Here is a 16362-nt window from a genome sequence, read left to right on the forward strand (position 1 = left end):
AGAAATACATAATTGAAGGTCAAATGATTGGTTATTGGACGGTAGATAGGGAGAGGGCGGTTGGCTTTAACCATGAGTTTGGAGAACTAGAAGCATTGTAGGGGTTGGTCATGAAGAAAAGGAACATGGAGTTGTCTTCAAGCTTTTTTAGATGATCATAACAATTTCTATATGGTGTTTTTGGTGTAGCGATCTACATCTACACATTCCAAGCTAACAGAGTAGAATATGTCCATCAAAGTTTCATTAAAGTGAAGTTATTGATAGGTTCTGCCGTACAATATCTTTCTTTTGTTATATACAGTGAGCTGTTCTATTTATTAGTCATTGGTTGAGATAGAAGCCAGACAAAAATATTCGTGCCGTTTGCGAAAGCTCTTTTGGGGCACATGTTTTAAGTCATCTGCTCTACGCTTTTGCACTCAATCAAAGCCAACTTGGGATTTGTCAAGTAAAAAATAATACTTTGTCAATTTAGCCCAAGTAAACTAGCCAAGTACATCTCTTGGAAAGCTCAGTGAAATTTACCATTAGCTAAATTTGATATGTCCTCCACGTATGGAGATCTTGGCTCTCTATCTCACTTGAATAATGTGTATCTCGCTCATGAGTGTCTCGCGGTGATCTGAGACAGAACGGGTGTGGATCTGAACAGCAAGCTTTCGGACGGTTTTTTTGACCTGTTTTCTTTGGTGTAAATAGGGATTCGTTCCTAGGATTTTTTTAGCAAAGAAGAGAGGCTGCCGTCAACGAAAAAGAGAGAGTTTTCAGATCTAAAATGTGAGATCTTGAGGAGAGAAAAGATTGAGTGCTTGGAGGGATTTTACAAGAAAGAAGTCATCTTTTTTTGGGTAAGAATCAAAGCTTCATCTTTGAGACGAGCTTGTGGGTTGTACAAGTCGTCGGTGTTCTCCATCATGGTGGAATTTCCCTTTACCCCTTCCTGTGAACATAGGAAAGTTTGTCGAACCACGTAAATCCCGTGTCTCACTTATTGTATTGATTATTGCTTGTGTTGGTTGGTTCCCTCGATATTCAGACCTAAATCTGATATTGGGAAGTGTGTATATCTCATCTTACTGAGATATTTTACTTCTGTTCTTGTTTCATATCGAAACTAGAACATTGAGATTGACTTGTGTTTTATGAAAACAAAAGCCAGGTCTTTTCTCTCGAGGTGATTCGCTTTCGCGGCGATGTGGGCGTAACGCCCCCCTAAAAAAATTGGTATCAGAGCCCCTTGATCAGATTGGTGGTGGTAGAACTTCCGATTTGAGGTGATGCTTGGTTATTGTGTGGTGCACACAAGGTGTTTGTTGAAATTCCTGAAAGAAGCGGATTTAATTAATACAAGCGGAAAATGGTGTCTACCAGAAAAATGGTTAAACTAAAAAAGTATGAGATTGAAAAGTTCAATGGGAAGAATAATTTTTCCTATTGGAGGATGCAAATGAAAAATTCGTTGATTTCGTAGAAATTGCACAAGGCTTTGGTAGGAAAAGAAAAGAAGCACAAAAATATGTCTGATGAGGATTGGAAAGAGTTAGATCTCGAAGCACGAGCGTCGATTATCCTATACCTTGAGAGGGATGAAGTTTTCTTGGTGGATGGAGAGGAAACGGCTGCGGGTGTGTGGTCAAAGTTAGAGAGTACCTTCATGACGAAGAGTCTAATAAATTAGATCTACTTGAAATCCAAATTGTATACTTGCAAGATGGAGGAAGGATCATTAATCCGGGAATACATCAACAAGTTTGATAGGATCATATCGGATTTGAAGGATATTGATGTGACAGTAGAAGATAAGGATCAAGCACTTCTGCTTCTTCTATCTTTATCGAAGTCTTATGAAAACCTAGTACAAACATTGATGCTTGTAGTTCAGAACCCTGACGGATGTGAGAGACATGTTCTCGACTTATGAAAAAATCTTATCTCAATTGGTGCTTTGGACTCCGGTGCCTGCAAGATAGTTACAGAGAACGGAGTAAAGAAGGTTGTTCGAGGTTCCTTAGTAGTAATGAAGGGTATTCGTCATGGTAATCTATATACTCTCTCAGGTACGACAGTGATGGGAGATGCAACGGTTAGAACTGATAGAAGTGGTGGAGACCCATACGAGCACACTCGGTTATGGCATAGGCGACTTGGGCATATGTCAGAGAAAGGTCTATATTTGCTTGGTAAGGAAGGTTTGCTGAAGAACATGAAGAAACCTTGTATGGATTTTTGTGAGGATTGTGTGTACGGAAAGGCGCACAGGGTCTAGTTTTTAAAAAGCAAGCACAAGAGCAGAGGTATATTAGACTATGTGCATACAGATGTTTGGGGTCCAGCTCCGACAACTTCCAAGGGCGGTTCCAGGTATTTTGTTTTGTTTATAGATGATCATTCCAGGTATGTTTGGGTTTATTTTCTTGAGCACAAGAATAAGGTATGCGAGACATTCAAGAAGTGGAAATCAATGGTTAAGAACAGAACATGTAGGAAATTAAAGATACTGAGATCTAATAATAGTACAGAGTATACAGATGGTGTTTTTAAGAAGTTTTATGATCAGGAGGGTATTGCTCAACACTAGATAGTTAGGTTTACATCATAGTAGAATAGAGTCACAGAAAGATTGAACCGTACATTGCGGGAGAAAGCAATGAGTATGCGATCATATGTTGGTTTGGACAAAGAATGGTGGGCAGAAGTGGTTGCTACAGCTTGTTACATAGTGAATCGCTCTCCACATTCGACATTGGATGGTGATGTACCCTATCGGGTATGGTTAGGGAAGCATGCAGATTACGATAGGCATAGAATTTTTGGATGTATAGCCTACTATCACGTTAACGAGGGAAAGCTTGATGCGAGGGCCAAGAAGGCAATATTCTTGGGGTATGCAAAGGACGTAAAAGGCTATCATCTTTAGTGTACAAAAGATTCCAAGTTTGTGATAAGCAAAGATGTTACCTTTGATGAGAAATCTATGATAGCTTTATCAAAAGCTAGGACGTCCGGGGATGATGGTGTTGAGACTGTTGGGACCTTAAAATCCCTGGTGATTGAGATAGAACCTAAATACCAATCAGGTTTTAGTCGTATTCAAGAGGTGGATAATGGAGACACTCAGGAAAAGAGTGATGATGAGCTTGAACAGGAAGAGGTTCAAAAATGTACAGACACTACAACAACAACAACTCGAAGAAAGATTGGCTTCCACTAGGCCTAGGCGAGCATACAAGCAAGTTCAGAAGCTGGGGTCAGATCAACCTCTAAAGCACTATGGACAGGTAAATTTCATTGAGTACGCACTCTCAGTAGAGGATGATGAGTCGGTCACCTTCAAAGAAACTATTCGGGATAGGGATAGTGAGAGTTGGTTGGTTGCGATGGAGGAAGAGATAGAATCTCTCCGGAAGAACCAAACATGGGAGGTAGTCTCATTACCCGTAGGGAGGAAAGCTATTGGTTGTAAGTTGGTGTACAAGAGAAAGGAGGATCCTTCCGAGCTTGGCAGTACAAAATATAAGGCTAGACTAGTAGCTAAGGGGTTTGCACAAAGAGAGGGTGTGGATTACTATGAGATTTTTTCTCTAGTGGTGAAACACACTTCTATTCGGGTGCTATTAAGTATTGTTGCTCATGGTGATCTTGAACTAGAATAACTCGATGTCAAAACGTCATTCTTGCATGGAGACTTGGAGGAGGAAATCTATATGCATCGGTTTGAGGGTTACAAGGTTGAGGATAAGGAGAATCAGGTATATCGCTTTAGGAAATCACTTTATGGATTGAAACAATCTCCTCGGCAGTGGTACAAGCGATTTGACTCCTTCATGCTAAAGCATGGGTTCTCTAGAAGCGATTATGACTATTGTGTCTATCTTCGAAAGCTTCATGGAGTTGATTATATCTATCTTCTTTTATATATGGATGACATGCTTATTGCTTCGAGAAGTAAGGTAGAGATAGATATGTTAAAATCTCAATTTGGTAAAGAGTTTTAGATGAAGGACATGGGCGCTGTTAGGAAAATACTAGGAATTGATATTAGAAGAGAACAAGCAAATCGATGATTGTTCTTGAGTCAGAAAGGACTACATTGAGTGGGTTATCATAAGGTTTGGGATGCAAAGTGCTAAGTCGGTGGTAATTCCATTGGCTTCACACTTCAGGCTCTCAGGTAAACAATCCCCCACTACAAAGGAAAAGAAGGCACACATGGAGCGTGTACCTTATGCTAGTGCAGTTGGCAGTTTAATATACGCAATGGTATGTACACGCCTAGATATTTCACTGGCGGTCAGTGTTGTCGGTAGGTTTATGATGAATCCGGGAAAGAAACATTGGGAAGTAGCAAATGGGTCTTGATGTACTTGAAGGGTATCGTTGATACGGGTCTGTGCTTTGGTGGAGATACGTTGTCAGATTGATGGGTTTGTGGACTCGAATTATACGGGCGATCTAGACAGACGACGATCTACTACTGGTTATGTGATCAGAATACATAGTGCTCCAGTTAGTTGGTAATCGATGTTACATGCTACAGTGGTACTTTCTACTATAGAGGCTGAGTACATGGCTATGGCAGAGGGAGTGAAGGAACTATTATGGTTGTGGGGTCTTCTAGATGATTTGGGGGTTGAGCAAGCAGGATTGTGTAAACTTGTGGTGCAATAGTCAGAGTGCGATTCATTTGGCTAAGAATCAAGTTCATCATGCTCATACCAAGCATATCGACGTCAGGTATCATTTTGTGCGGGAGGTCATAAAGAAAGGTAATATTTCTCTCATGAAGGTGCACGCAAATGAGAATCCCGCAGACATGTTGACCAAGGTAGTGTGACAGGTAGCAAGTTTCAGCATTATTTTGACTTGCTTCATATCAGCCCGTGTTGATCTGCCTAAGAGGACATGGTCCTTCGGGACGGTGATAAGGTGAGATGGAGACTATATGGAGACTATGCAGAACTACGATTAGCTTGATCCTGATCAGAGGGTACGTAGGCAGCCATGGTATAATAGTGCAGCTAGTTTAGCCTGCCTTGGTGTTTCAGATCTATCTTGTGATGTTCACGATGTTCTTCTGGTGTTCGTCCAAAATTTAAGATTTATCAAATGATGTACAAGGTGGAGAATTGTGAACGAGACACCTGAAGGTGTCTCGCCACCCCAGACACCTCGGATTGTCTCACGATGATCTGAGATCGAGCAGGCGTGGATCTGAACAGCGGGCTTTCGGGTGGTTTTTTTGACCTGTTTTCTTTTGTATAAATAGGGATTCGTTCCTAGGTTTTTTAGCAGAGAAGAGGGGCTGTTGTCAACGAAAAAGAGAGAGTTTTTTAGATCTAAAAGGTGAGATCTTGAGGAGAGAAAAGATTGAGTGCTTGGAGAGATTTTACAAGAAAGAGGTCATCTTCTCTTGGGTATGAATCAAAGTTTCATCTTTGGAACGAGCTTGTGGGTTGTACAAGTCGTCGGTGTTCTCCATCATAGTGGAATCTCCCTTTACCCCTCCCCGGACGTAGGGAAGTTTGCCGAACCACGTAAATCTCGTGTTTCACTTATTATATTGGTTATTGCTCATGTTAGTTGGTTCCTTCAATATTTAGACTTAGATCTGATATTGGGAAGAGTGTATATCTCACATTGCTAAGATATTTCACTTCTGTTCTTGTTTCATATCGAAACTGGAACATTGAGATTGGCTTGTATTTTGTAAAAACAAAAGTCAAGGTTTTTCTCTCAAGATGATTCGCTTTCGCGGCGAGGTGGGCGTGTAAAGTCATGATCACCTACTGACAATGGGCAGCTTCCGCTGCCAATGGGCATGTACGCATATATCTCCCATTTATTTGGAAGCATCAAAGAAATGCTAATTAATACTCACTCCCACCTAATTACAACGTTTGTCTACAAATAAGCACATGTGAAGAGTTATTTTGGGGATGGCCCTATTATTACTTCCTGTATACATTCAATCAATATACAATTAAAAAAGTCATCACCTTACCTCACTCTGTATGCAAATATACAAAGTCAGCAACTTAATTAGTCACCAATAACTAGCTCTTGCTTAATTAAACATTACATATAAAGTCAGCCACCAATTGTGGTCTAGTGCATGCATCACATAGCCAATCCACGTCACCTTAGGAACTCTAAAATGTTTAATAGAGAATCACCCTCAATATATTATGCTCTCAAAAGTTGAAGTCTTCTCAAAAGAGAATTGTTGCCTGGCTCATGCTCTTTGACATAATTCCAAGTAAACTAGCTCTCTCTCTCTCTCTCTCTCTCTCTCTCTCTCTCTCAATAATAATAATAATAATAATAATAATAATAATAGTATATAATATTTCTTATACTCCAATGAAACCATGGATTATGAGGAAACCAGATTGGAGTAGTTTCTAATTAATTGCTTTCCTCTCTGTTATCCCTATAAGTACCACCACCATCCCCTCACATCTCGTTGCCCCCATCTCCTTACACAAACACAAACTTCTTTGTTCCTCTCTTAAGAAATAATGGTGATGGACTCGGGGTTGGCTGAGACAAAAAGAGAAGAAGACGAGGGCAAGTTTGTGAAAGGGGTAAGACATCTTTGCGAGAGTGGCATAACTAAGGTCCCTCACAAGTACATATTACCGGTCCCCGAGCGACCTGAGCCTAGAGAAGAGATGATTTCCAATCCGAAACTCAAATTGCCTATCATTGATCTTGCTCTGTTAGATACTCCGGACAGAAGTCAAGTTCTTCAAACAATGGCGAATTCTTGCGTGGAGTATGGCTTCTTTCAGGTACCAATAAACCCGGTCTTAATTTCCAAGTATATATCATGAGAAATGCTGTATTCAACGGCAAAAAAATGTAATCAACATTCGATACAATTTGATCTCTGTGGGTGTATACGTAGGTAGTGAACCATGGCATTGATAGAGAGCTTATCTCGAGAATGGTCGACGTCGGGAAGAGATTCTTCGAACTTCCTTTGGAGGAGACGGAGAAATATATGTCCAGTGATATAAGAGCTCCGGTGAGATATGGGACGAGCCTTAACCAACTAAAAGACGGTGTGTTATTTTGGAGAGATTTTCTCAAGCTCATTTGTCATCCTTTAGAGAATGTTCTTCAACAATGGCCTACTTCTCCCATGGACTTGAGGTAAGGCCTCAATTTTCTCTTCCTATCACTTTCTAAGAAAACTCAAGAGCAATAATGAATTATTTCTAAGATAACTCCGAGAATTATTTCTAAGATAACTCCGAGCGAGAAAGCTCCGTTAGAAGAGTTTTCATGAGCAAGTGGGCATGTGAGAATTAAGGAGAAAGATACATGTTCTAGAAAAAAAATTGATTCATGCATGTGAAAGATCTCGATCAGTTGTGATGACAACTGTTGGGAGTTGCTATCATGAATTAATGTTCCTCAACAAAACACCTTATCCTATGTTATTCTTGTGCATTCATAGCTAGAGATGCACACAAATTGAACACGAACACATTTGGGTACAATCATAAGTGAGTAGGGTAATTGGAGATTAGAAATGTACCTTTGTCTGATTTGAAGCACCCTACTCTTATGTAGGGTGATCTGTTAAGGTTCGTATTCAACACATATATTAGCAGTTTTTAAACACGTCATTAGACCAAAAGCAATGGTTCGAAAGAACAAATTTATGTGTCTTTTGCTAATCGAATTTATAAATGGTGCTTCGTGTTATACACCAAACAAAAATCTCTCAGTACTTTTAAGTTTCGACAGAGAAGGGAGTTTCCAAGAAATTTCATAAATTCATATTTCTATTGTACACGGGCAACAACCAGAGTAACATTTTTTCCACCTAAAATTTAGTGCTGATTCAGCTTTAAAGAAGGGGCTACCTCCTTTCTACTAATTTAAAAGAATAATTAAAAGTAAAAATAAGGGTTACTTGTACATAGAGCCTGTAATTTCATAAACTTCTCACCCATGTAGTTTTATTGTGGCTACGAGCTCTCCACGTTATTTTTGGAATCCTTTACCTTTTTTGGTAGTGGAGAGATCCGAATCCTTTTATCCTCGGTGGAATTTTTGGTAGATATTGCCCTGGTTGAAATTTGTGAGTCCACATGAGGGTAAAAGAGTCAAAAAATTTAATCCTTGAGATCCCTCTTTTCCCGTAAATAGTAAGTTCAAAAGAAGTGGTGACTAAAAAAAGGTAAGTTTAAAATATTAAGCTACAGGGAATCTATGTGCAATTAACCTTAAAAAATATGCAATTCATCAGAGAATTATATAATGTTATTAAACAGTTATTAATGTTTCAATATATTTGGGACGAAAAGGATATGGGAGTTTGTTTCGAATAAATTAAACTTTGAGATTTGTTCTGAATTGTACGATCATCTCTCTTCTGGTATGACAAAACCGTCTTATATTGGGGTAAACATTAAGATTTGCTGTGAATTAATTATTCGATCATCTTTCTTCTGACATGATAAAACTGCCTCATGTTATTAAGCAGTTATGATTTCGAAACCAAGCTAGATTAGTCTGTACTAAATTCCTCGTTACGAACAGGGAGGTGGCAGCTTCATATGCAAAGCAAACCAAATCGCTCTTCCTCATCCTGATGTCTTTAATCCTGGAGAACCTTGGAATCGACGACAACCGCAAACACGATGACGACTTTGATGACGGGACACACATGATGGTCCTAAACTGCTATCCTGCATGCCCGGAGCCGGACCTGACGTTCCTGACGCTCCTCCTCCAGCAAGATGCGGTTCACGGCCTCCAAGTTCAGTGCAAGGGAGAGTGGGTCACCGTCGAGCCTGTGCCCGGGTCAATTGTTGTTAACGTTGGTGATCACCTTGAGGTTGGCGCTTGGTTTATTGATTTTAGTCCTTAATTAATTTTTGTTTGATTAGTCTTATGCTTGGGTAAACTCTGGTTAATAATTTAAAAGTGTAATTATCTAACCTTTTTTTTAGGTCAGTCAAGAGTTTTTTTATTGGAAAATCCATGACGGCATCATATAAGGAACGGCTATAAATATTTTCGAGTATAAAAAAGATACGAGTCAAATGCAAAGAAATATAGTGTTTGCTATTATTATTGGAAGGGGAAAAAAATCTAACTGAAAAAATTAAGGGTTAATTTTAGAAAACACCTTGAACTTTGGAGTTATTGCAGATGCTGCCCACAAACTATTTTAATTCAAGAAAAATTTCGGTAAACCCACGAAATTCTGGGGTGTCTCATAAAATTCAAAGTTTTCTCATCAGAACCCCCACCTAGCTATAATTAACAAATAACTAAAATATTCTTGAGGAACCATCATATGAGATGAAAATTTCAGACGGCGTGGATGAGGCAGTTATTAATTATAAAGCCATAAATAACTAACAATTAGTTCTTAACACTACTTGCACCTCTGTTATTACCTTTAATCCAGATTTAACCACTAAAACATGACCTAATTAACATATTGATGGACTTTGACTTGTTCAGATATTCAGCAACGGGAAGTACAAGAGCGTCCTACACAGAGTCCTGGTCAACTCTTCAAGGTCAAGAATCTCCGTCGCCTCGCTCCACAGCCTCCCTTATGATACAATGGTCAGCCCATTGCCGGAGCTGGTCAACGACAAGAACCCCAAGCTCTACAAAGACACGGACTTCGCCTCCTTCTTGAATTTCATTTCCTCCAGCGAGACCAAGCACAAGAATTTCCTAGAGACAAGAAAGTTGAAGAACGAGACAAAGTAATGAAAGTCAACGCTTCTTTTGACTTCGAATTTTGGGGCTCTTGTACGGTTGCTAAGTGATCAACCATCGAGTAGTGGACGTATCTAGTAAGTAGGTAGAAAATTAGTACATATTGGAGATATATAAGTAAAGGGATATATAGTCCACAAGTGTATTGAACTATGCGGTTCTCTGCATCCTTTGTCCATTATTCTTTTGTCTCATTTCGTTGAGATTTAAAAGGATAAGTTCAGAAAGAAGAATATTTTTTACGTTAATGTTGATTGTTAAATTGTTATAGGAAACATATACCATACTACTACTGTAGTAATATAAATAAATAAATAGATAAACAGTATAAACGAACTTGAATAATTCTACACAAATTTGAGAAAGTAGTTTTCTTAAATTTTATCCTAGATGAAATTTCTTATTTTTGCTCGTTTTTTCAGCTGTTCAAAATTCTTGCAACTAAAAACTAGTTTGGGTAGCTTAACTAAGTGTTTAAAAAAAAGTTTTTCTAGTCATTGTAGATATTATTTGAGATATATCAGGAAAAAAATTAATGTTCAAAAATAAAGATGGGGTAATTAAAAACCACAGTTGACCTTAACCACCAAGTTTACTATAGAGTCCTCTAACCAAAATCTAACGTTTTCTAACCATTTTTCAAGCCATCTACACCTCTGTACTGTAATATAAACAGTAACCAAATCTGGCCCTCTACACTCAAAGGTACTATCTATGCTATAGTAATTTATTGTAGCATAAACAGTAAATCAAATCTGCTCATCCATGCTTGAAGTTACTATTTATCAGTATTACTGTATCATAAACAGTAAAGCAAATCAAATGTATTAAAACCTTAGTTCCCTCTTCAAGTATAGCGGAGTAAATATGATTTTCTAAATCAAATGTATTAAAACTTAGATTGAGTAGATATGATTTTTAATTTTAAACATATAATAATTAAATTAAATGCATTAAAACTTAGAGAGAAAAAAATTTCAAAATTTAGTGCTTAAGAAAATAAAGGGCGGTGCTTTGTACAGTGTGTGCACACTAGTATTAGCCTATTAGACAATCCCAATAGTGAAAGACCCATTGGACCAAACGGACCGGGCCTTTGATTTGAAGAACTAGTCGAGCCCAATTCAGATCAGTCCGAGCTCAAGCTGACTAAATCCCAAAAATAACGAAAAAAGAAAAGCAAGAGGAAGGAGGAGAAGCAAGAGGCACCTGAACAATCTCCTCCCCCCAATCATCCCCTCCAACGTACATTTTCTTCAATCTCAGATCTTGCGATCGATTCGCTTTTCAATTTTTTCATTTTCTTAGTTTCTCTTTTGAAAATTACAATGCCCTAAAGTTTCTATCTTGGTCTTGTTTCAGTTCAGGATGAGCTTGCAGTTTCCATTTAGGGTTTCTTTATTGAGTTTTAGGCTTAGGGCTCGTTCTCTGAAATTATGTAAAGAGCCGTTGATTGGAAAAGAAAAGAAATTTATTGAAAAAATAACGAAAAAACGAAATTGTGATAGTAACTTAAGACAATCACATGAAGCAATAAACTGAGGAAGGTCCTATTATTTATTCCTACATCGAATTCCTACCAAAACAATTGCAAAGTCAGGACCTCACCTCACTCTGATTTGTTTTATGCAAATACACAAGGTCAGAAACTTGATTACTCACCCCAAGTACTAACTATTGATTACTTAAACACTCTATACAAAGTCAGCCGCTACTAGGTAATCACCCATATTGTGTATTTTTTTTCCCCTTAAACGTTGAAGGCTTCTCAAAATGAGAATTTTTGGTGGCTTAGGCCTCTTTGACATTATGCCAAGTCTGCTCTCTGACACACACATGCATACATACTCCTGTGGAACCATGGATTATGAGAAAACAGGGGTTGGTTTAGTTTCTAATTGTTTTTTCTCTTTTTTAGCCTCTGTAAGTACCACCCAAGTCCCTCATTTCTCATTATCCCGTCACCTGACACAAAACACTAACTCTCTTTCTTCCTCTCAAAGAGACAGTAAAGGACTTAGTTGAGATGAAGAGAGAGGAGGATGAGGATCAATTGGAGAGATACATGAAATGGGTGACACACCTTTGTGAGAGTGGCATCACTAGGATTCCTAGGAAGTATATATTATCCGTTGCTGAGCAGCCTGAGACTAGAGAAGGAGAACTGCTCTGAAGCTCAAGTTGGAAGTTGCCTATTGTTGATTTGGCTCTATTACATCTGATAGAAGTCAAGTTCTTCAAAAATTGGCTAAATCATGTGAGGGACATGGCTTCTTTCAGGTACAAATAACTTGTCCAGATGAACAAATATATTGATTTAACCGTATTATACTTTCTAATCTTTTCAATATACGACCATATTCATATATGAACTTAGAACACGTATGTTCTGAATGCAGAATGCATTTAAGAGAATTTTCTCTATGTGGGTGTGTAGGTAGTGAACCATGGCATTGATAGAGAGCTTATTTCGAAAATGGTGAGCGTAGGGAAGAAATTCTTTGACCTTCCCATTGCGGAGAGGATGAAATATATGACGAGTGATACAAGAACTCCGGTGATATGTTAGATGAGCATTAACCAAGTCAAAGATGGTGTTTTATATTGGAGAGACTTCCTCAAGCTCACTTGTCATCCTTTAGAGAGAGTTCTTGAGTATTAGCCTTCTTCTCCCTTGGACTTGAGGTGAGGGCGTCACTTTTCTCTTTCATTCACTTTCTATGAAAATGCAAGCAATGAAGTAGTAATCTAAGAACACTCTTGAGTAAAAGTTACGTTGGGTAAGTTTCTTGAACAAGTTGGGGCGTCTGAGGAGCATACATGTGTTTGTAATTGATGCATGCATGTGAATGGTGCTAGTTGTTTTGACAACTGTTTATAGTTATTATCATAAATGTTCTTCACAAAGGAAGCAACTGCCATTTTTAGTTTGTATACATAAACATGCACACAAAGCATAAACTCAGAGAGTACAAAGCTTGCCAGAACCATAAGAACATTACATGAGATTATTGGTGTCGGGGGTGTTCTGAATAATACATGAGTAGAATACGAAGACAAGTTTTAATTCAAATGTCCCTTATGCGGGTTAGAACATCCTGCTCACATGCAGGGTATTCGGATAATACTTGTATTCAACAACATGCATCACAATTCTTAAAGCTGTCGTCCTGGAAAACTTACACCTTTCAACCTTGTAAACCATGATGTGCTTTTGACACCAAATAGAAAAAATCTCGCACCTTTAAATTACAAAGACAGCATCAAAGAAATTTTATTTTAAAAAAAAATCATGTCTACCATACAAGTGTGGTGACCAGACTAACAATTTTAGTCTTAAAGATCTATGTTTAGATTACTTTACAGAAGGGGCCACCTCTATTTTATAAGTATAAAAAAAGTGTACCTTCAACTTCCTATCCAATTAGATTTCAGGACAACTGATTCTTTAATCATAATCATCAGTTTTAATTATTTTAACAATAAATCCTAATTGTATATACATTACTGAAAATTTATAATTAGAAAATAATCTTTTCATTGTGCAGGGAGATAGTAACTTCATACGTAAAGCAAACCAATTCCCTCTTCCTCCTCATGTCTGCAACCCTCAAGACTATCGGAGTCGACAACTGTATTCTCTGAGATTTTGACAAAGATACACACATGATGGTCATCAACTATTATCCTGCATGCCTGGAGCCTGATCTGACACTTGAAAATCCGCCATGGTCATCAACAATTATCCTGCGTGCCTGGAGCCTGATCTGACATTTGGAAATCTGCCACATTCTGACTATGGCTTCCTCACCTCACTGTCGAGCCAGTCTGTGGGTCTTTTGTTGTTAATGTTGGTGATCGCCTTGAGGTTGGTAGTACTTTATTCTTTATTTTTTAATTTACTTGGCTTAATTTTTTGATCAGGAAAGCATTAGGCTAATGCAATAGCCTAATTACCTAACAAATATCTTCTTCGCTCATTGCAAGTAATGTAAATGGTGTAGGTTTTAGACTAAAACTTTAATTAACCGTCCATGATATTGATATCATCATAGGAAAATGCACTAGGAGTGCAAACAAACCGATATGATGTTTATCATGTCTATATATGCGCATCTATACATGTTCTGGTAAGGAAAATCCAGATACAGATCTGATAGTAGTAAAATAGACACCCAGACGAATCAGATATGAGAGAAACTGATAAAACTCAGGAGTGTATCAGCTATGTACTACATATTGTTGTCTAGATAAAGTAAAAAATTTCATGCCATAGTTCATCTATGCATTCAGGACAACGACAAATTTAAATTTAGATCTCTGAATCATGAAAATCAGTCTCAGACTAATTATTTTAACATAAAATAGTTTTAATATTATGTATCCAGGTAACTGCATCTAGAATCAGGTATCTACTTATTTTTATATTTATCCCATAAAATTTTAAAAGGATATCTGTAATCGAATGCATATCCGGTACCTGTCCAGATACAAATATTTCATGTCAACATAGTGAAAAAGCCATGAAAAAGACATAATTATTGTCACTATCACTTTAGTCTGAAAATTGCTGATCTGATGTGTCTGGGGCAGTTGGACATTTATAATACACTAAATTATTGATGAGTACTTCTTAATAATGTTTTGGCCCCTGTTTACTTTGATTTAGACTTAATCATTAATCAAATGTAAAATTTGCTGAGTTAAGCTAGTCTTTTATTAATAATATCGAAAATGTAAATAGAACATACCCAAATATAATATTTGAACTTCCAAATCGTAAATATATGCGCCATTGACTTTGTTGCAGTATATATGGACTACATAAAAATATTTTTTAATGATTTTGGTGTAGTTTCTTCTTCATGTATCAAGCAAAAAACATTATCCACTTTTATGAAAATCTGCAGAAACTATTTACAATTTATGATACTTGAGTAAACCATTTTAATATATCAGGTCTAAATATTACATTATTATTAACATTTTGAATACTATCGATAATAGTCTTAGCTCAGATATTAAACTTGTTATAATCATGTATAATGTAATGAATTTGACTTGTTCAGATATTTAGCAACTAGCGATACAAGAGCTTGCTGCACAGAGGCCCAGTCAACTCTTCACAGTCAAGAATCTCCATCATGTTGCTGCGCAGCCACCCATATGATGCAATAATTAACCCATCGCCTGAACTGGTTGATCGATGAGAACCCCAAGCTCTGCGAGGACACCACCTCCTTGAATTACCTCTCCTCTCGCAAAGATGAGGAACAAGGATTTCCTACAGACAAGAAGGTTGAAAGAAAGTTGAAGATCGGGAAGACCTAATACAAGTCAAGGCTGCATTGACTTTGACATTTAAATCCACGTTTGTTTGCCTAGTCAACCCTTGAATATGTGATGTACCTAGTCAGTAGGAACTATATGAATATATATAGGCTACGTGTTAAAAAAAAAGGGAAAATTGCTTGGAGGAACTCCATAAACTTAAGCTATGAATCCTCCTACCCAGCCAAAAAAACAATGCCCCCCCGCCCTTGTACCAAAACATGAGTGCAATTATCCCTCAAACACTGTACAAACTCACTACCTAATAAAGCTATTTTGAAATTACCCTTCCCATTTAAAAACCAAAAAAAACTACTCCGAAAATCTTCCTTCTAAGCACGATTTTCGAAACCCTCTGCAACCAATTTTGGAAACCCTCTTCCACTCAAGATCTCACTCCTACACCGCCGCCGACGAGAACCTCTACAGCTTCACTTTGAATCGTCTTCGTCGACGCTCTAATTTTGGTATTTGCTTGTCTCGTCATCTGCTCGTCCGCGAGCTCGTCGTCCGCTGGCTCCAACAAATCCATCTTCTTCACCAAACCCTCAGTTTGCTGAAAATACAGGATGATGAATTCATCATCTGAGTCATCTGAATCAGCAACAACAAAGGTTGAGTTGTAAGTATAAACTGAATTATCCACATTTGGTCATTTATTTTGTTTGTCATTATGAATTTATTCACAGTAGAACCCTAAGTAGATTTAGTTTCGCTTGTGTTGTGTTTAACAGTAAGGGTGATATCAGAATATGTTGTAATATTTGTGGATATTGTGAATTCATGAATGGAATTGTTCCACGATTGAGAGCCGAACATTGAAAAACTTACGGATCCTCCAATTTTCAAAACTATATTAGTTTTGGATTAATTCCATCCGACAAAGCATCGATCATGCTACTGATTGATCATCTAGATTTGGTCACTGGAAAGTTTTTTTTTAAGAATATCAAAACGGGACAAAACAAGCCTACACATTTGATGTAAATTGGGTGCAAAAACATACCCGGTTCAAGGATGAAGGGGAGAAACCAGAAGGGAATCGTGATATCGCAAATAGGATATGTAGTACATACTTCAGCAACAAGCAATAAGAAAAATACAGGAGTGACCGAGATTACCTTGAGCCCTTAGTGGATAAACCGGTTCGGTCGAAAAAGAAATCAGATGTTTCTGATTTTGTTACACTTCAAATCCTTTATCAACTCACAATGATATGGACTCCAACCGTTAGAATGAATGCACCGCGACATATATTCAAGTATATGACTCGGA

General features: G+C 37.8%; 1 protein-coding gene and 1 pseudogene across 1 annotated transcript; both read left to right on the plus strand.

Moving 5' to 3' along the window:
• On the plus strand, nucleotides 6442–9949 carry LOC109849264 (protein DMR6-LIKE OXYGENASE 2). Its single transcript, XM_020419075.1, has 4 exons — nucleotides 6442–6794; nucleotides 6911–7158; nucleotides 8557–8854; nucleotides 9490–9949. The coding sequence occupies exons 1-4, from the start codon at nucleotides 6522–6524 to the stop codon at nucleotides 9745–9747; spliced, it is 1077 nt and encodes a 358-aa protein (XP_020274664.1). The 5' UTR covers nucleotides 6442–6521; the 3' UTR covers nucleotides 9748–9949.
• LOC109847331 lies at nucleotides 11012–16047 on the plus strand (annotated as a pseudogene).

This window comes from Asparagus officinalis, chromosome 7 (assembly GCF_001876935.1).
Source record: "Asparagus officinalis chromosome 7, Aspof.V1, whole genome shotgun sequence".
Taxonomy (NCBI): Eukaryota; Viridiplantae; Streptophyta; class Magnoliopsida; order Asparagales; family Asparagaceae; genus Asparagus; species Asparagus officinalis.